At 32.3% G+C, this 21,983-nt stretch overlaps 2 protein-coding genes across 2 annotated transcripts; one reads left to right on the top strand and one right to left on the bottom strand.

Annotated features, from left to right (window-relative positions):
• The first annotated feature begins 1,420 nt into the window (after positions 1-1,420).
• LOC133289841 (uncharacterized) lies at positions 1,421-7,879 on the top strand. Its single transcript, XM_061487844.1, has 11 exons — positions 1,421-1,490; positions 1,623-1,695; positions 1,825-1,877; positions 2,540-2,590; positions 3,023-3,461; positions 3,564-3,840; positions 3,887-4,484; positions 4,620-5,154; positions 5,260-5,915; positions 6,165-7,695; positions 7,876-7,879. Exons 1-11 carry the CDS (start codon positions 1,421-1,423, stop codon positions 7,877-7,879), a joined length of 4,287 nt encoding a protein of 1,428 aa, XP_061343828.1.
• Positions 7,880-9,153: 1,274 nt separating this feature from the next.
• On the bottom strand, positions 9,154-15,049 carry LOC133289850 (aldehyde dehydrogenase family 2 member C4-like). Its single transcript, XM_061487860.1, has 9 exons — positions 14,850-15,049; positions 14,143-14,285; positions 10,846-11,229; positions 10,654-10,743; positions 10,399-10,572; positions 10,173-10,310; positions 9,841-9,978; positions 9,683-9,744; positions 9,154-9,571 (listed from the first exon to the last, which is right to left on the bottom strand). The coding sequence occupies exons 1-9, from the start codon at positions 14,950-14,952 to the stop codon at positions 9,298-9,300; spliced, it is 1,506 nt and encodes a 501-aa protein (XP_061343844.1). The 5' UTR covers positions 14,953-15,049; the 3' UTR covers positions 9,154-9,297.
• Positions 15,050-21,983: the final 6,934 nt, after the last annotated feature.

Genomic DNA, 21,983 nt, shown 5'->3' with positions numbered 1-21,983 from the left:
TATACATATCCCGACCTTTGTTCCTTATTTTCAGATTTTTAAATTTGAATCTTTTATTAACCTCTTGATTCAGTGGAATCAGGTATAAGTGTTTTATTCCATGAAAATCTCATTTATAACTACTCAATCACTCTTTTGTCGTCATCTTTGTTTTTATAATAATTGATGTTGATCATGTAATCTAATCGTTTTATTATCCTTTATTCAGTTTAATTCAAATCTTTACGTTTTTTGAAAAAAAAGAGATATTCATTGTTATTAAAACAAATGACTGTTTTCTTCCATGAATTGACTGTTAAAAAAAACGGGATATTCATTGATTTATAACTACTCAATCACTCTTTGTCGTTATCTTTGTTTTTTAAATCTTTATTCAGTTTAATTCAAAAACTTCACATTTTTAAAAGAATACAATTCTATTTACTCGAAAAAAATTAATTAGTAAAAAAAAAATTATACATATCCCGATCTTTGTTCCTTATTTTCATATTTTTAAATTTGAATCTTTTATTAACCTCTTGATTCAATCGAATCAGGTATGAGTGTTTTGTTATTAAAACAAATGACTGTTTTATTCCATGAAAATCTCATTTATAACTACTGAATCACTCTTTTGTCGTTATCTTTGTTTTTTAAATCTTTATTCAGTTTAATTCAAAAACTTCACATTTTTATAACTACTGAATCCCAACGCATTTCTTTTCCTGAACGTATCGAGCTAAAAAATTGCATTTCTTGCAGCAAGGTATCGAGCTAAAAAACCAAAAAACCATATCATTTGAAGACCAAACTGCTACAGAGACAATATCAAAATGAGCAAATACAAATCAGAATTCCATACTCCTTCAAGGAAAAGAAGAAACAGAGGTCTGAGTGAATCATCTAGGTTGACTGCAACAGACAATCAATTCTCATTTTCACAACTAAATAATTTTACTCATTAATTTTACTCATTGCTGTGTAGAACAACTTTTGTGGTTTTCTCCCTCTACCGATGGCAGGTAATTTTATTTTGTCATTTATGTCATTCATGGTTTGTTGATTTTTTAAATTTAACTGCGAAACTTCTTTAGTGGATTTTGTTATTGCCCCATATTTAAAACATGTAGACTTTCAAAGGTGAGCAATATTCAGAATGATATAAGCTCCAACAGACAACGACTGCATAATATTACAAACGGTTTGTTACTCTTTTATACCAATTGGACAGCTTTAGCAACGTTATACTATTGGAAGTTTGATTTATTATTTTTTCGATTTTGTATTGTTCCCAGTTGGTACTGCGCATAGCATGCCACGTGGTTGTGATTATAATAAAATAATATCTAATTCCTACCAGCCAAACGTTGTGGAATCGTTTCCTTTGAATGGTGCGTGCGAAGGCTTTCCTCAATGATACCTTTCAAGGCGGAAAGGTATCATGTTCCAAAAGAAGACTTCTAAGCAATATGTCAAGATAAACAATATACCAAAGATGCTTGACTTGACAGGTAATTCGTCTTTGATTGATTTTACTACAACCATGAATTATAAGAGGATAATATATGTAATGTATTAACTATTTTTTCACTTACCATCATTTCGACTATATTATTTATTCCGCATTGGACTTTTTCATATAGGGATTGATGTGAACAGTGAGAATTCAGTGCTTTCAACCGTTACTGCGTTCAGTGATGAAAACTATATATCACGGTATCATTATACCTGTGAATACTTTTTTGGGAACACTATGTTGTAATTAAATATTTTTACATGCACCTCCTTCGTTGACGTCATATAAATTCATTAAAGCCTTTTTTTTATCTGTGACATACAATGTAGTTCCCCATATGATAACGGTACAAGTACGACTTCAGCTGATTTGGATCAACAAAGTGAGTTTAAACACCTGTCACTGTTTGTATTGGATTTTTAAAATGCAAGCACGAATGCTTCTATACGAATGGTAACTGGAAAAAAATAATAGTAAATTAATTATTTTGAGCGTTGTTTATTCTCTAAATTTATTATTTCCAATTTTCTATTGTTTAATTGCAAATTAAATGTCTGAATGATAAATGTTATACTCACCGATTTTTTACATAGCATATTCAAGAACAGTTGTTTACGACTTATACTTGTGCTCATTTGCTTAATTAAATGCGCTGGGAATAAATTTATTTATATTAGAATGTCTTTTATTATTTTTGTTACCTCTTGCTTTGTGTTACAGATACTGATAACAATGAATAAGAGAACATGATGGGCTCTCTTTCTATCGATTTTAAATTTTCAGATATTAAATCACAACTCTTTGTTCGTGATGGGCTCTCTTTTTAGTTTTTTTTATTACGTTTTCCTGTTGTGTTATATATATGGATATGGATGATTCCAATGTGCCATTTTTTTTATTTTTTACAGATCATCTTGGAGAACATTTGTCTGCAACTTATACTCAATATGGTGAGCACAAATCCGATTTAATACGCAGTTAAAAATATTTTTATATTAAAAATGTCTTTTGTTATTTTTGTTACATTTTTGCTTTGTGTTACAGATACTGATGTCAATGACTCCAGTGTGCCAACTATTACCTCTATCCATCAAGGTCTTTATATTAATTTTCAATTTTCAATTTTCAAATATTGAATCACAACTCTTTGTTCCTGTTGGCCTCTCTTTTTTTAGTTTTTCATTCGTTATCCTTTGTGTTACAATTATGGATATAGATGATTCGAATGTGCCAATGTAGTTTTTTTTTACAAAGTATTTTTTTATAGTCTACTATTTATGGTGAAAACGGTGCTCATTTGGTTCATCTAATACATGAAAAAAAATTGTGTTCACATGTCTTTTTTTTTCAATCATTTTTTCTTTCTATTATAGATATTTATATAAACAATTTCAATGTGCGAAACACGTTTTATATCAATGGAGGTCTTAATTATAATTTCAAATTATATATTTGCTGTTACAAATAAAAAACTTCCTGTCTGACAACCAAGCTTATTTCAATCTAAAAATATTTGTATATGTTTAGATTATTGGGACGCAGGGGATCCTACTTTTGTTTGCGAGCATTGTGGAGCACAAATGTGGTATGCAGAAAGAACTAAGAGGGATCGTAACCCAAGTATGCCGCAATTTGGATTGTGCTGTGTCAATGGAAAAGTTCAACTTCCTTTGTTAAAAACTGCTCCGGATACATTGCTTCAATTGCATGCTAATTCCAATATGACGAGCCGCCATTTTTTGCGAAATATTAGAGCGTACAATATGATTTTTTCCTTCACCTCCTTTGGAGCAAAAGTGGATGGATCAGTAAATCAAGGTTCTGGCCCTTACTGTTTTAGAGTTGGGGGGAGAGTTCATCATTTAATTGGCAGTCTTCTGCCTGCTGATAGTCAGTCTCCAAAATTTGCTCAACTTTATATTTACGACACTGAGCATGAAGTGGACAACAGACTTGGTTGTCTAAGGTATATTTTTTTTTTTTGACCCAATTCTCATGTTTCATATGTGGAGTATCTTTTTATGTTGAGTAATATGAATGACAATTTTTTTATTTATTAAATTTGCAGTTCCACCAGTACTGAAGATATGCTTGATCCTGAAATTATCCGATTATTGAAGGAGATGTTCGATAAGCACAACAGTATAGCTCAGTCTTTCAGGTACGCTAGAGACCGTTATAAGGAAGATGACTTTAATGGTGTAAAGTTGAGGCTTATTCGAAGGCGTGGTAGTGATGGAAGAGTTTATAATCTTCCGACAGCATCCGAAGTGGCAGCTTTGATTGTTGGAGATATAGACAGTGCTATGGGCGATAGGGATATCATTATTGAAACACAAGATAGAGTATTGCAGCGCATCGATGTGAAGCATCCTATATCTTGGCTTGCAGTATCCATTGTTATTTCCATACGGTGAAGACGGTTATCGTGATGATGTCCAGCGTACTGTATCCAGTGGTAGGAAAAATGCAAGAGCCATGATCAGCATGAAGGAATTTTTTTCGTTTAGACTTCAGATGCGATCTGGAGAATCAGAAATTCTACATCGATCAAGGAAACTTTTCCAACAATTTCTGGTTGATGCATACACTATGATTGAGTTTGAACGGCTTAATTTCATTCGATATAACCAGAGTCATCTGAGAGCTGAGTTGTACAAAAATATAAAACATTCATTAGATAGCGGTGAAGATGCAGCACTGAGCACTGGAAAACGTATCATTATACCTTCTTCATTCACAGGCGGACCTAGATATATGGCTGAAAATTGTAAAGATGCTTTCGCAATTTGCCGTTGGGCTGGATATCCTCATCTTTTTATAACAATTACCTGCAATCCTAAGTGGCCAGAAATTACACGATTTGTTAGGGCCAGACAGCTGAACCCTGAAGATCGGCCTGATATTCTATGCAGAGTCTTCAAGTTCAAATTGGACCAGTTGCTACATGATTTAAAAAAGGAAAATATTCTTGGCAGAGTCATTGCATGTAAGTATATTATAAACTTGATACTCTTTTTGTTAACTGGATTTTATACAAAAAAATTTACGTCATGCATTGAATCTTTCTATAACGTTGTTGTATTCTTATTATTACTTATGTTATATTCTTTGAATGTAACAGATGTTTGTACAATCGAATTCCAAAAGCGCGGACTACCTCATGCTCATATTCTTCTATTCTTGAACCCTTCAAGCAAAGCTGAAAGTGCTCTTGATATTGATAAATTGATTTCAGCGGAGATACCTGACAAGGAAACGAATCCTACGCTGTTTATGGCTGTCACGAGTTACATGATACATGGTCCATGTGGTCCTGAAAATTACAAATCTCCTTGCATGAAGGACGGACGGTGTTCAAAAAAATTTCCAAAAAACTTCTGCTCCCGTACTTTGATTGACGATGATGGATTTCCTCATTATAAGAGAAGAAATGATGGGAGAGTTGTGAACAAAAATGGTGTTGAACTTGATAATCGTTATGTTGTGCCCTATAATGCACACCTTCTTTTAAAGTACCAGGCTCATATCAACGTTGAATATACTTGCCAGAGAAGTGCCATTAAATATCTTTTTAAATACATCCACAAAGGGAATGACAGAGTGACAGCTGCCATAAATCATTCAGACGATGAAATAAAAATGTTTTATGACTGCAGGTACTAAAAATAATCTCCATTGTGTTTTACTTTCCTACAAAATTGGCACAATTTTTTTGAGAAATTATTAACTTAAATGTTCACCGATTTATTTATTTATGATAGGTATGTCTCCGCATGTGAAGCAGCTTGGAGAATATTTGGATTTGACATTCATTCGAGATATCCCCCTGTTCAGAGATTGCCATTTCACTTGCCTAATGAAAAGAACATTATTTTCAGTGATAATGATTCGTTGTATGATGTAAAGACAAGGGCGGAGTCTAGACTGTCAATTTTTGAGTCTTGGATGGATGCAAATAAAAAATATCCAGAAGGTAGGCATCTAACTTATGGAGAGTACCCGACTGAATTTGTTTTCAAAGAAAAAACGCATGAATGGAATCCGAGAAAAAAAGGATTTTCCATTGGAAGGATAAATCGTTTTTCTGCCAATAATGGAGAAGATTCATATCTTCGCACCTTGCTTAATTTTCAAAGAGGTTGCACCAGTTATGAAGATCTTAGAACGATCAATGGCGTGGTTTTTCCTACATTTAAGGATGCGTGCTATTCTTTAGGACTTCTGGATGATGACAATGAGTACATTGATGCAATTAAGGAGGCAAGTTCCTGGGGATCTGCTGCTTATCTTAGATGTCTGTTTGCTCTGTTGTTATTTGCCAACTCAATGAACAGACCTGAAAAAGTTTGGGAAGAGTGTTGGAAATTTTTATCCGACGACGTTGTTTATCGGCATAGGAAAAGAATAGGACGTCAAGGTACGTGTTATAATAATATTTCATACAATTTTTTTTTGTTTAACCGAAATCAGCATATGCTGCCTTAGTACTTATTAGCTTTTTTTGCCCGTATTCAGCAAATGTTGCTTTAGTGCTTATTTTGTTTTTTTTTTGCCCGCATTCAGCAAATGATGCTTTAGTACTTATTTCGCTCTCTTTTCTTTCTTTGATTACTTTATCTTTGTTAATTTTTTAATTTTTTTTCCTTTGAATTTTATGCTTTGTCAGATGCAATTCTTACAGAAGAGTCTATAAAAAACATAACTCTTGAAGAAATTGATAAGGTACTGCAGAGCAATGGGAGATGCCTCTCTGATTATCCGTCAATGCCACGCATCAATAGTGAAACTTTGCTTGATATGCAAAATCGATTAGTGTTGGATGAATTAATGTATGACAGATTTGCTTTGGAAAAGGAGCATAAAAGACTAATTAATTCCCTCACTGATGAGCAGAAAGCTGTTTATGATAAAATTGTTTCAGCAGTTACGGCAGGTAATGGAGGGTTATTTTTCCTATACGGGTTCGGTGGTACAGGAAAAACATTTATTTGGAATACTCTTTCAGCATCTATTAGATCAAAAGCTGGAATCGTACTTAATGTTGCTTCTAGCGGAATTGCTTCCCTTCTGCTTCCTGGAGGACGAACAACGCATTCTAGATTTCGTATTCCTATTCAAATCAATGAAGATTCAACGTGTAATATAAGGCCGAAATCTACTATAGCTGAGTTGCTGTCAAAAACAAAGTTAATCATTTGGGATGAAGCTCCAATGGTACATAGATTTTGCTTTGAGGCTCTGGATAGGACACTGAGAGATGTTCTTAAAATTTCTGATACAAGCTGTGTTGATATGCCATTTGGTGGAAAAGTTGTTGTTCTAGGAGGTGACTTTCGGCAAATATTACCTGTCATTCCTCATGGCAGCATACAAGATATAGTTCATGCAACCATCAATTCTTCTCATCTATGGTCCCATTGTCATTTATTAACTTTGACCAAGAACATGCGTCTTAATTCTGGAAGTAGCGCTCACAATTTAGAGGAAATAAAAGAATTTTCTGAGTGGCTACTTAAAGTTGGGGATGGTAATCTTGGAGATGATGTTGATGGAGAATCTATTATAACAATTCCAGATGAATTGTTGATTAGAGAATCGGAAGATCCGCTGTCGGATATGGTTAATTTTGTTTATCCGAATCTCTTGGATAATATTTTGGATCAGACCTTCTTTAAAGAACGTGCTATTCTAACTCCTAAATTGTCCGATGTTGCTATGCTAAACGAGCACCTAATGTCTATGATTCCTGGTGAAGAAAGGACTTTTTTGAGTTCGGATAAAATTCTTAAGCAAGGTGGGACTTCCTCTGTTGAGGATGATGAAATCACCCCCGAGATCTTAAATACATTATCATGCTCAGGGATTTCTGATAATAAATTAATCTTGAAAGTTAAAGTTCTAGTAATGCTATTAGGAAATATTGATCAGTCGAGAGGTTTATGCAATGGCACGAGATTGCTTATTACAAAATTAGGGAATCATGTTGTTGAGGCAATTGTACTTACAGGAAGCAATATATGGGAAACTGTGTTAATCCCTAGAATGACGATGAGCCCATCGAGTCATACATTTCTTGTAAATTTCCAAAGAAGACAATTCCCCCTGATTGTATCGTTTGCCATGACTATCAAAAAGAGTCAAGGACAATCACTTTCACATGTTGCAATTTATCTCCCTAAGCCTGTCTTCACTCATGGGCAATTATATGTGGCACTGTCTAGAGTAAAGAGTAAGCATGGATTGAAGATATTGATACTTGATGAAAATGGCTGCGTTACGAATAGTACCCTTAATATAGTTTACAAGGAAGTATTTCAAAGACTGCTATAGTATATTGGGTTCTTTCTTCAAAGATATAACTTCGTTGTATGGTACAGGTAAAGACAAAAAAAATGACTGTTTATTCGCGTCTCTTTTCCTTATCTATCTTCAAAGATATGACCTTTATTATCCTATTTTCTTTCCTATTTTTAATGTAACAATGAATGACGGTTTTGTTATTTAAAAAAATGACTGTTTGGGACCTTTGAAATACTGACAAAATGAGTTCGGCCCGGAGGGCCGACCCACCATGCCAAACAAACCAATTTTTTTTCTCGTGCATCGGCACGGGTAATTCACTAGTATAGATATAAAGGAATGAAAAGACATAAACTTATATTTTTAAAAAGACTAATAGTTTTTTCACACACACACATATATATATATATATATATATATATGGAGAATATTCTTACTACCAAAATTTTCTACTACTAACTTACTACCTATCTAATCACCATTGAATCAAAGAGAGAATGCTAAAAAAAAATTGAAAAAAGAGAAAATGTTGATCTAATGGTGATTAGATAGGTAGTGAGTTGGTAGTAGAAAATTTTAGTAGTAAGAATATCCCTCCTCATATATGTATAAGAGTAATGTACTTCTGCTGTTATTGCAGAATAAAATTTTTATAACAACACATAAAAAGTCAAAATATGCTGACGAATTTTGTTTTTTTTTTATAAAAAAAAAACAAATGGATCTCACTTTTTTATGTTTGCTCGACCAGAAAAAGTGACATAGTGACAGTAGAAAAAAGACACTTGTATAGAAAGAAAAAAATATTTGTTCTGCAGAAGTTTTTATCTGCTGTACACTTTTTATTCCGTTAAGTATGTATATAGACAAAATTTTTGACACGAACTATGAGTGTGTTTGAATGTGTTTTTGTTTTTTTGTTTTTAAAACCTGTTTTGAGAATGAAGTTTGAAAATTGATTTTGAGAGTAAAAAAACAATAAAACTTGTTTGAATATGGTTAGTTTTAAAGTTATAAGGAAGATGTAGTTATTTACAAAAATGTCATTAATGAATCCTCGTATTTACAAAATTGCCACCGCAAAACAATGTAAAATAAAATAAAAATCGATCTAATTATGAAAATGCCATTAATGAATCCCCTTATTTACGAAAATGCCACCGCACTTTACAAAAAACCAGAAAACAACCTTGGAAACACTCTGGAGTTGTTTTGCTTTTTCTGTTTCTAAAACCAAAAAACAAAAACGGTTTTTAAAACACGATGACTGAAAATAGTCTCTTCAATCAAGTTCTTTTATTTTTTTGTTTTTAAAAACAAAAAACTGTTTTACAAAACAGTTAACAAGCAGGCCCATGTACAAAATCACCATATAGATGAAATGCATCGGAAGGAAAATGATAGGTTGTCTTATTGACAATAACACAAAGCCTATACACACTAACAATATTATTGAAAATCTGAACTTTCATGTCTCATAGCAGATATGCAGGACATGTTCAAAGCCAAGGAGAATTGTAAATGGGAGTTACAACAGATTTAACTTGTAGATACTTGTGAAGGGCTTCTAATCCATAATCTTTTCCAAATCCACTCATCTTATACCCTCCAAAAGGAACATCATCCCCGAAGGCAAAATAGCAGTTGATCCAAATAGTGCCTGCACGAATGGACCTTGACACTGTGTTTGCTGTATCTATGTTCTTTGTCACAATGCCTGCTGCTAGGCCATATCTGGTATTGTTAGCACTCTTAATTGCTTCCTCGATGGTCCTGTTTTTCATATATCATAATCCAGTATTCCGGGAACACTTTTTTTTAGTACTAAAATTACAATAATAATTAACAAGAAAAGCTATAAAATGATGACAAAAATAAACTTACTTAAACTTCTTCAGTGCCATTACAGGGCCAAATATTTCATCCTGAGCTATAAGCATATCATCCTAAAGAAGTAGTTTTACAAAAGAAAACATGATAGTTAGTTCTCTAATTATGCTGAAGATAGCCCAATTTGATACCTTCTTGGACTTTGAATTCACCTTTATATTGGAGAAGATTGTCGGCTGAATGAAGTAGCCCTTGTTGCCCACTGTCTTCCCCCCGGTCAAAAGGGTAGCTCCTTCTCTTTTTCCATGTTCGATATATGAAAGAATTTTTTCAAATTGTTTCTTGTCAACCTACAGTATGCAGAAAATTGTTAGCCAACAGATCATGATCCTAATTACTTCTCTCATTTTTGTTTTCTGAAGTTGCTAAGCAATTTTTGAAATATAGATTAAAAGTTGGGGAGTCACAAGAAAACAATCGATATATATATATATATATTTTAGAACTAGTGAGGAAATAGTTGTATCACTATATATTTCCTTACCTGAGGCCCTTGCTGAACTTTAGGATCAAAGGGATCCCCAACAACCCAAGCTTCCGCTTTCTCTACCAATTTTTTCTCTAATTCATCATAGATCCCTTCTTGAACGAACACACGGGAACTTGCAACACAAACTTCTCCCTGTAGTCACAAAGGTATAAACAAAATGTTGGTAGAGATATAACTTAATGCTATATGAAAAGAAATGATTTCTTGAAAGGAATTTCACCTTGTTAAACAGGATGCCAAATAGAGCAAGCTCGGCAGCTTTGTCTAAATCAGCATCATCAAAAATTATGAGGGGTGATTTGCCTCCTAATTCAAGTGAAACATGTTTCAAGTTACTCTTAGCTGCAGCTTGCATTACCTCACGACCTACTTCTGTTGAACCAGTAAAGCTGACCTGAACATACCACCAAGGCAATTTAAACATTCTTATTTAAGACCATATAGTACTTCAAATATTGTTTGTCATGTAAATTACTGCATCAATGTCCATGTGTGAGGTTATTGCAGCACCAGCAGTTGGGCCAAATCCGGGTACTACATTGAGTACTCCATCTGGGATTCCAGCCTTCAAAAGGAAAAATAAGTAGCATCCAATCAACTTATGCTCAAGTAACTTGTGAGATCCATACTTGATAAAAAAAAAAATGAATCATTAGTTCAATCATACCAATTTAGCTAGATGAGCATAGAACAAAGCAGAGAGAGGTGTTTGCTCAGCTGGTTTGAGGATCATGGTGCACCCTGCAGCTAAAGAAGGGCTAACCTTGATGAAGAACATGGAAGAAGGGAAATTCCAGGGAATTATATGCCCCACAACGCCAACTGGTTCCATCAATGTATAAGCATGGAACTCCTGTGACATTTTTAATACCTCTCCATGAATTTTATCAGCAGCACCTGCATAGTAACGTAGGGTGTTTGCTGCTCCAGGAATGTCTAGAACCTTACACATATGATACAACTTGCCAGCATCAATGGCATCTAGTGCTGCTAGTTCTTCTGTGTTTTGATCAATTAGATCTGCCCATTTCATCATAATTTTCGCTCTCTCCTGATTATTACATTCATGAATGCCATGTTAATTTTTTTTTGGTAAACAATGCCATGTTAATTTTAATATGCTGTAAAATAGTATGAAAATAACAGATGGGAAAATTCCTGTAACCATGATGCTGCAGTATCCTATTCAGTAGTAGTGAATAGTGACCTTCGATTTTGTGTTTTGTCCAGAATGAGAATTCAAACGTGAATAATGAAGTTTAACGTTTGTTAGAAATATACTAAGCGAGGCCTATATAATCAAAGGCCTATAAATTTTATGTATCCACATCCATGATAGATAGTTTGTAATCTTGTTTATTTGTTACTCACCAATTTTCTCTGGTGCTTTCTAAATCAACTTTATTTATTAGCGTAACTATTAAAGGATTGAATGTACGGTTTTCAATGGAAAATAATGGTTGTACGTACGTCATATTTTTTTACACACACCTATTTAGGGAAAAAAAAGGTGGGGATAAAAACTGGCGTTTAAATGCATGATACCTTTTATTTTATTAAAAAAGAGGAAGTAAAAATTATGTGATAAAAATGGGCAAATAATCAAATGGTGATAAATCAGTTGGTAGTAAGGGAGTTAAGTAAGTGGAAAGAAAATGGTCTCGATTGTATTTTCACATGTCATCTTAGGGAGAGGTTTAAATATCTTTATTATAACCCATCTCGGACTCCAGATTAGCCTCATAACTGGTTCAAAGAATCAACACTTATCGAGATAGGGAGGGGAGGCAAATAACATTTTGGTATATAAAATGAGGGTTTTTTTTCTCTCTCACGGTCACGGAGTTGGAGAGGAGCAAGTTTTCCTCCAAAGTCATGTTTTGTGGGACCCACAATTTAAAAAAGAAAGAGAAACATGGAAATCAAAGGGTAGGTAGGAGATAGTTTTCTTGTCCTAAAATATAATATAAGAATGATTCATTTTTTTTTTCAGTCAATGTAAATAAATTATTTATATTGGATCTAAAATGATGTCGTTTTGGAATGAAAATTAAGATATTTTTGTAATTATAATTTATTTCAGGGTTATAATAATCTTTCTCATTATAATTTTTTAATTTTTCAAGCCAAAACGACATTATTTTGAGATTAAATATAGATAACTTATTTACATTTACTATAAAAACGTTAAAGCCATATAAGAATTATATTATCCATAAAATGATACTATCGACATACCAAACATCCTGGATTTCATTGTTTTAGAATTACTTTTACCCAAAAAAACAATAAAAAAAGGGTTTGGTGTTTGTCATTTTAAATGACATAAGTTATGTTATTTTAGGAGAGAGATAGACACAGAAAAACAGAAATCATGGAAGAGAGAAAGTGAGTGGTTTTTTTTAATTTACAATTCAAATTTTCTATGTCTGTATCTCTCTTAAAATGACATAACTTTCTGTCATTTAAAATGACAAACACTTTTTCCATAAAAAAAATCATGGTTTTAGAATTAAATACCTCAAGTATAACATAAAACCTTTGATATTAATTATAGAAAAATATTTTTGCAGTTATTGCAGATAAATTATCTGTATTTACTCTCAAAATGATGTCATTTTGGGAGTGAAAGATTAAAAAATTATAATTATAAAAACTATAATAACCTTGAAATAAATTAAAATTACAAAAACACAATAATTTCTGCCTAAAACGATGTCGTATTGGACTTACTGCATATAACTTATCTCCAATAATTGCAGAAAAAGCGAACCCTATTAATTATTTACGCAGTAGTTCCAATATAAACCGTCCATGGGCATCTTCATTTTTTTGGATGAATTGTCAAAACTAATAAAACAATAATATTATTATATTTATTTTTAGGATTTATTCAAAGATAAATACTTGAGAATAAAAAAAAGAGTCAATTTAAAAGTGGCTTGCATCTGTTATGTTGAATTAACATGAACACAAGTTGACTTTTAAGTTTTTATGTTTTATGAAAAATTTCTTAACGTAATATTGAAAAGGATCTATATTTCATTTATGGCTTTAATATTTCTAAACGAACGTAGATGAGTTATTTATATTCTTTTCCAAAACGACGTTGTTTTAGGTTAAAAATTATAATAAGAAAGACTATTATAATCCTGAAATAAATTATAATTACAAAAATATTGTGATTTTCATCCTAAAATAACGTCATTTTGAGCTTAATGTAGGTAATTTATCTATATTAATTAAAAAAAATGAAATCTTCATTGAGAAAAAGTCATTTTGAAGATGAGTAAACTTGATATTGATTTTCTAGAAAATATACACTAACAAGAATTAAAATTTACTTTTAATCCTTACTATTTTTTGGTTTTTCAAATCTTAATGAGCCTTTAAATGAAGTATTTGCCCCCTCATGAAATGCCATTTGTGTTGAGGAAAATCCAATAAAAATAACTAATGAGCGTTTTTAAAACTTAGTTCAATTGATCTAATTGAACGTCGTATATAGCAGTGAAATTGATTGGTTGATTCAAAAGCAGTGGAAATTAATAAAAATCCGGAAATTGAATCAGTTTCAAAATGTATATATAATTTTTTTTTGAAAAACAAAAAATCAGATTTAACTTAGCCAAAAAATGAATTGAATTATGAACTTTTCTAATAAGTCAGTCTTTTTTGGTTATATAAATTTAAAAATTCTCTAAATTAAATCAGATTATAAAATGAATAAGTAAGAGTATATTAACCTTTAAATTATTTAATTAATTAAAATTAATAATACATATAATTTTAAAAAGAAAATATTACTCGTTTCCAACTTGAGATTATATAAAAAATATACAAGAATAAAAAAAGCATTTTATTATTACTTAATTAGAAAGAAGGAAATGAAAATAAAATGGAGAGCCATGGAAATGAATAGAAAAGAAAAATATATAATCAGAGAAGGGAAAAATTAACGTACAGCGCCGGGCAGGCGAGGCCATGGACCTGAGTCAAATGCTTGACGTGCAGCCTTTACAGCAATATCTATGTCTTCTTTGGTTCCCTCGCTAATACTCGCTATTGCCTCTCCTGTTCTTGGATCTATTGTCTCAAATGTCTTTCCTGTTTTTCCCCCCACAAGAAACAAGGGAAAAAAAAAGAACGAGAAGAAGGGTTTTAACATATTTATATTATTCAATAAAAAAATAATCTTCTTTTGTTATTGTTAATATTGTCTAGTTAGTAGTTAGCTCTGTAATCTCTAATTTTTCATTTTTGAAAAAGAGGAAAAAAATGTTTAGCAAATCTTGTTTTATATTTTAATTGAGGATTATATTTTTCTTATTTCACATTAGAGAAGCTAAGTTTTTACACATACAAATAAGAAGCAAGACTGTTTATAGGTTCTTTTTGTTATATGAGATAATTCCTTTTATATAATATGAGAAAATAATTTTCCTTTAACTAAAGTGACGAATATATTCACAATATATCTTTGGAATGATATAATATATCGCGTCTTATACAGTTGTGTTCCATTTTAATACGGATAAAACAAAGAAGAAAATTGCAGAAAAAAAGATCAGAAAGAGGAGCAGAGAAAGCTAGAAGAATCTGAAAAGAAAGGACAATAAAAAAAAAAATTGAGATAAAAAGTGGAGAGGAAGGTAGGTATAAAATATTAACCTGAAATGGAATCGACAAAATCACCATTAATGAAGAGCTTAGTGAACTTGATGGTGGGGACCTTGTTGACGGAGCCGGTTTGGCCATTAGCTAAGTCAGCCATCCTTTTAAGTGTGTCTGTGTCTCTAATGAATTGAAGCTGTGAGAAAAGCAAATTGAGATGTACAAATGGAGCCTATCACACCCATTATATATGCGTAAACACTATATATGCATAGACATTAGGAGGTGAAGGTTTACACGTAAAAGTATTTTATATACATGGTAGGCGGTAGCATTTCATTAGCGTATTAGAATATCATGGATTATATTATATGTTTGGCCTATTTTAAAATTAGAACAAAATTATCCGTGTAATTAAAAAAAAAAAGTACATTTAAATATATCAAAAAGAATAAATTAAAAAAAAATAAAACCGTTGTGTACCTACTCCAGTCAATCCTCACATAAGTATCAAAATATATTAAATTGTTATTATTATTATCATCATTATTATTTTATTAGTTTCTTGATCATACACTCTAGCTATTAGATCAATTCTCATAACATGAGCATTTTAGGACAAGTGTTTTATCGGTTCCTGAATTCTTAAATCATAAAGGTTTCTCAACAAAATTCAAGCATTTTTAGCACTGCAGTCATATTCTTTATAGAGTGTTTATTATTTTTCATTCATATTAAATTTTTAGTTGTTTACCAAATAAAAATTTAATCAGTCATAATTTGTTAAAATAAATAAATCAAGTGTATATATGTGTAATTGTAGTATCCTTACAGAATGAAACTATTAATATAAAATTACCTTGTGAAGTATTCAAAATAGTATATAAGTTGGATTGTATAAAATTGGCAATCTAATTTTTTTAATAAAAAATATATATTTTAATGTTCATATTATGCCAATGCGAAAAACAATATTAGGGTATACATCTACATATATATTAATAATTACATACTTTTATTTATTATCTTGTAAATATTATGCTAATAGAGTGAGAAAAATAATTCAGTGGAAAATAAATGATAAGAATTTTTCGATAATAAAGCACATGATGAATTCAAGTTATGTAAAATTACATAAAATTATATGATTATCAAATGGGTAAAGTGAGTGTAATTTTAAAGGATGTAAAGTTGTGTCATTTTAAGAGAGAGAAAGAGATAGATAAAGGAGTAGAGAGAATTGACAAAAAAAATAAAGGTGTGGGTCCCACCTCTTTGTGAGAGTGAAGGGATATAAGTTGTGTCATTTAAAAGGATAAACACTTTTCCCTTATCAAATATAATAAAATAAAATAATTCAAAATAATATAGTTAAATACTTGATAAATGATTCATTCAATGCAAGTACTTATAATTAAGTATGAGCCAAACTTGTTATACGATATCATCTTTATTTTTAATTTATTTCCTATTAATGTTTACTTATTATTTTTTTCATCTTTGATGAAGACTTCATCTCATTTGCTCGGGTTAATTTGTGTAGAATCTATCCTCCAATAGATTAAATATTACATTTTAAGTGACCACTTAATTGCTTCCAATGACAGGCTATCTTTTGTCATATATAGATTTTTTCCTATTTTGTTATTTCTCAATTGAATTATAGTAATAATTAAGAGAATAAATTAATGAATAAGAGATAGATTTTCCCCCTGATTTCGCAACATTTAATTAAATTACAGTAAAGGAGACATTAAAGTTACAAAATATGTTAATGTGCAAGATCAAATAACATCATATTAGTAACTCGATTTGTAAGGATTCTTCTATTTCATCAAAATCACCTGTATCCTCTTCTATTTAAACTTTTTTAAATGATGCACATGTAATGTATAACTAAAATTATTATAAACACTAAAGATATTTTGTTATAGCCAGATGTTGATTTTTCTGCTCATGAGGCAGACTCTGATTTTGAAATTGAAGGAGTGGGAAGCCATTCATTACTTATCCAGTTATATTATATGTAGGCAGCCATTCATTATTGGTCCACATATACGGGGAGCAGTTCATTATTGGATTCAATTTAATCTTTTCAAGTAATAATTTTATTAAAAAATATTTAATTTTGATTTAATGGTAGAGAAACTTTTTGATATTATTTAATCATAAATTACAAAAACGAGAGCGTGACTTTGAAAATAGTTATTGTGAATATCCAACTTTTTTAATAATATAATAATACATGAAAATAGTAATATAATTTTTTTTATGTTAAAGAGTGAATTAAAAACAACTTTTTTTATAAAATAAAATTCTAAGAGGATAAATATTTTGATACGTGTACCTTAAATTTTACATCAATTAGTACATTAATATTAGTGGTCAGTGGAGCGGCTTAGTGGCTCACTGCGGAACAAATTTTTGGTGCAGGAGTAGCCACTTGGTTATTTCTTTTTTCTAAAAGTGATTTTTTTTATTTGAATCCAACTTTTAATTTGTATTACCATCTAAGTCTTAAAAACTTTCCTTTTTTGAACAAATATACCATACATCCGTTGAAAATTTGTCCCATGCCAAGTTTATACAAATAGTCAAGTATTAGTATTTCATTTTATAAAAAGGCATTGTGGTTAATAAGAGTATATTCCTTAAAGGGTTCCTTTCCATATATAGATCAACCCATGCCATCAAGCCTTCACTTGATAATAAGTAAAGGTTCTTAGTTTTTAAGATCACAAAAAATTATGTATTCAAAAAAAAAAAAAAAAGATCACAAAAAATTATCTTTTCCCCACACACGTTTTATATAAAAAAATACTTACCACAAAAAAAAATTCTATTAATTAGGCATATGTTATTAAAATAAAAAAGGTTCTTTTTTCTCCGCTGAGGTCACGGATGACGACGGGTCCATACTAAATTTATTCTGCCTCGGTTAGCCATCTTCGATCAAAGGTCAATTAAAAAAACCTCATGGGTGATGATTGACGAAGGCCTTAATTTATCTGTTTATGGTTTGACCTTTTTTTATTTTTTGATCTGAGCTTTGCCCTTAATTTGTTACTTCCAGTGCTTATGTGATATGAAGTATTGCTGAAGTGATGGGGTCTGGCAAAGCGAATAATATATCCTCCACTTGAATATATTATGTGAAGAAATATTGAGATTGGTGTCGCTCCACTTATTGTGATTTATCGATCGGTCCATGAATATATTTCTTGCAAAGGGTTTTGGACTCTCCCATATTATTCTTATCAGTGGTATCAGAGCCAAAAGTTTGGCTAGGCTGTGTATTTAGAGATGGTGATGTTTCAAGGTTTTCGCATTGGAAGTGTCACATTGGCTAAACATAGATCAAGTGATGATCATATAAGTGCAAAAGACCCATAAACTTATAGCTTTAAGATTTTAGGTTGAGATGAGATGTCAGTCCACTTATTATGATTTATTGCTTAGCTCTTTATAAAGGGTTTTGGGCTCCTCGTACTATTCTTATCAGAAACATGAAATTAAATAAGGAAACAACTGTGTCCTGTTCTAATAGGTCTGACTTGTATATAAATTATGGCTGTTGATTCTACTTCTTTATTAGTGGTCCAGCCATCCAGAGGAAGGATAATTAAGTCACCACGAGATCTTCGGAGCCAGCTTTGCAATTCGATTTGGATGATTAAGTCAATGTTCATTTTCTTACAAAAACAATAGTGAGGGAAATATGAGACTTTGAAGCAACAGGTGACATAGACATTACTGGTGTGCATCACAACCTTTCCAAAATTAATTTCTTTTTAATTTTTGTTTTCGAGAACAGAAATAGATAGAAAATTCGTTTGGTAAAATCGGTTTATTTTTTTATTTCCGGGATGAACCGGTTTAATTTTTGTGTTAGGAAACATAAAAAAGAATAAAAAAATTTCTTCTTTTTTGTTCTCGGGCACAAAATAAGAAATACTTATCTCTCTCAATCACTCTCCATTTCTACCATCATCATCACCACCTCCATCATCCCGACACGACTGCCGCCACCATCATCCTGACACGACTGCCGCCACTGTCATCGTTGCTGTCATCGTACCACTAGTGCCGTCGTCACCACTGCCACCACCACCACCACCATTACCACCATACCACCGTCACCACCACCACAACTACCACCACCACCACCGTCACCACCACCACCACCACCACCATCATCGCAACCACTGTCGTCACCACCACCATCGTCATCACACGCCACTGCCACCACTACCACCACTGTCACCAACCACAACTACCATTGTCGCAACCACTACTGTCACCACCACCGCCGTCGCCGCCACCAACCACCATCACCATCGTCACAGCCATTACCGTCACCACCGCCACCATTACACCACCCTCGCCACTACCATCACCACGCCATCGCCACCACCACCACCACTGTCACCTACCACCACTGCCGCAGCCACTGCCACCACCACCATCATGATGCCTTCACAACCACCACCACCACCACCATGCCATTGCTACCATTGTTGCTGCCACCAACCACCATACCCACCACCATTGTCGCAGCCACTGCTGTCACCTCCACCATCCCAACCACTACCGCCGCCGCCGCCACCATTACTACCATCATCGTCGCAACCACTGTCGTCACCTCCACCACTACCACTGCCGTCGCCACCATTACCACCACCATCGTCGCAGCCACTGCCGTCACAACCACCACCACCACTATCTTCACCACGTCACTACCACCATGCCACCGTACCGCCGCCATCACCATGCCACATGTTGCCACCACAACCACACCATATGGAAAGGAAAGTGATGATTCGAAATTTTTTATATTTAATAGGAATTATTTTTTAGGGAAAAATATCTATCCTTTTAAAGGATAGAAACTTATATCATTTTAAATCCTAACCGTTGATTTCCGTTTCATCAACGGTTATAATTTATTGGGTCAAACTTAGTAGGCCAAATTTATTATTAATTAATTAATAATTTTAATCCAATAAATTATAACCGTTGATGGACGAAAATCAACGGTTAGGATCTAAAATGATATAAGTCTATATCCTTTAAAATGACAAATGTTATTTTCTATTTTTATTATATTATTTGTTGTGTTATCAAACACAATTCTCATTCTCGGAATAAAAATAGAACATGTTGTCAAACACATTTTTTTTTCTCAGAAACTGTTCCAAGGCACAAAAATAGAAAAGAATTGTTTCTTTTCAGAAACAATCCTAGGGAATAAAATGGTTGTCATGCACACCCTAAGTTAGCTCGGTGCTGGCCCCAAAGAAAAAATGGACAGCGACAGCTGCCGATATGAAACGTAATTAGTATTTGGCATGCCGCATGACCTGTATGGATTCATGTATGCCTCTTCAAAATTTCACCATTTTCATCCTTATACTGGATTTGAATATCAATTAAATTAAAATAATAGTCTTTAGCCAAATGCAAATGAACAGGTAGTTCAAAAAATTTCAAATAGCATCAGCCACGGTTTTTTTTTAATGATATATTTAGTGTCACTAGTCATGAGAGTAATTTTTACCACATACCTTTTCCTTTTCTTTGTCAACTCAACGACGTCTAAACAAAAAATTGTCATATACGCATGCTAATTATTGAATTTGCAATTGAATTTGACTTCATCAAGAACAGATTGGCATGAATTGAGTGAGTGAGTGATTGGTTTGCACATTATTTATTTATTAGATCATTTTCTACGGGCTTCACAGTTCATGTTTTGGTTTGACCTCTTCGGCCGCAAATGAAGGGGCAGACATATTAGTTACAAAAAAAAAATCTGGATCAGATAAGTTGAGCTTGACCCTTCACTTGCATCGGAGATCTCAAAGTATTGCTTCGCATGTCATAAATGTCTAATACATAGTTGACATTATCATAATTTGTTTTTAGTGTCCGTTTTACAAATAACCAGTACACACGAAAAACAAATTTATGCCGCTGTCACACTAAAAAATAGCGTAGAAATTTCTTGAATTCTTTAATGCTAAATGTCGTTAAGAAGTAAAGAGAAAAGAGTCTTAGTTTGATCTCTATATGTCATATTTGGATCATTTTATGTAGAAAAGTAATCATGTTATTGAATTGCAATCACTTATTTAAAAATTATATTTTTTTTCTCTCTTATCTCATCACTAATGAGTGATTGTGATCAATAATATAATCATATGACCATTTTTCCTCATAAAAGGATCCAAATCCCTACATGCCACCTTTGAGAGGGGTTAAATATCTTCAATCCTGACCCGTCCCGCAATCAGATTAGTCTCATAGCCGACTCAAATAGTTAAAATTTATGGAGATACCGGAAGGAGCTAACTCGTTTTCAAAAAGATAATTATGGTTGGATTAACTCTAAAAAAATAAATAAAAAATGAACGTATTTAATTATGTCTGGTTATATCTTGTCCACTCGTGTATTGACTACTGAATATTGAATACAGCATAGAAAAAAACTCTGATATGTGATAAATCAATACATTCGCGCCTAAAAAATATGGTATATTATTAGCTGAAACTCCTTCATTTGCAAAAAACTAAGCTTAGGCAAAAACAAAAAGTGAAAATTAATATGAAATGCGCAGCTTTCCTGACATGAAACTCGGCCTGCCATGTATCATTTTAGAGAAATCATTTTCTCATGCGATAGGAGATAACTTTCTTATGTTGTGAGACATCGAAATCTGTGTAATCCTTTTTGTTTTTTTGTTTTTTTTTAACAAGTGGTGGGCCCCACCACTTATTATGTCTATGGCATGAGAGATACAACCTCACGTGACATGAGAAAAGAGAAACCCATCATTTTATGGGTATAGTTGTGGAATACTATAGGTACTTTAAAAATTAAAAAACTATTTTTTTCATTTATTTCAGAATTATTAATAAAATGATTACTTGATAATTGATTATATAGTAGGCTATAGTTTAACAATTTGTTGTGCATTTTCACATCTGTTTAAGTCTGACTCTCTTGATGTAGTCATTTTGTTTACAATTGAAGTTAGTCTGTTTTACTTTTTTATTGTTTTTGCTTTCTCCTTGCGTATATATAAAAAACATCCACATATGCTTGTGAAAGTTAACGTCTTGATAACTGCAGTAATAATTATACCAATGGCATTTCGTTATGATTAAAGATTAAGGTGGTGTTTGGTTGGG

The sequence above is a fragment of the Gastrolobium bilobum genome, unplaced genomic scaffold (genome assembly GCF_033153095.1).
Source record: "Gastrolobium bilobum isolate Gb01-03AN ecotype WA unplaced genomic scaffold, APGP_CSIRO_Gbil_v1 utg4848, whole genome shotgun sequence".
In the NCBI taxonomy this organism is placed as follows: domain Eukaryota; kingdom Viridiplantae; phylum Streptophyta; class Magnoliopsida; order Fabales; family Fabaceae; genus Gastrolobium; species Gastrolobium bilobum.
This window is presented reverse-complemented; position numbering and strand designations above follow the sequence as displayed.

Excerpts from the sequence above, each read along its gene's own strand:
- LOC133289850 (XM_061487860.1), bottom strand. The coding sequence starts at position 14,952 with ATGGCTGACTTAGCTAATGGCCAAACCGGCTCCGTCAACAAGGTCCCC. Across the intron at positions 10,573-10,653 it reads CACACATGGACATTGATGCA|GTCAGCTTTACTGGTTCAAC; the intron begins GTAATTTACATG and ends TGGTATGTTCAG. Across the intron at positions 10,311-10,398 it reads TTGGCATCCTGTTTAACAAG|GGAGAAGTTTGTGTTGCAAG; the intron begins GTGAAATTCCTT and ends TTGTGACTACAG.
- LOC133289841 (XM_061487844.1), top strand. The coding sequence starts at position 1,421 with ATGTTCCAAAAGAAGACTTCTAAGCAATATGTCAAGATAAACAATATA. Across the intron at positions 2,591-3,022 it reads TATTACCTCTATCCATCAAG|ATTATTGGGACGCAGGGGAT; the intron begins GTCTTTATATTA and ends GTATATGTTTAG. Across the intron at positions 5,916-6,164 it reads GAAAAGAATAGGACGTCAAG|ATGCAATTCTTACAGAAGAG; the intron begins GTACGTGTTATA and ends ATGCTTTGTCAG.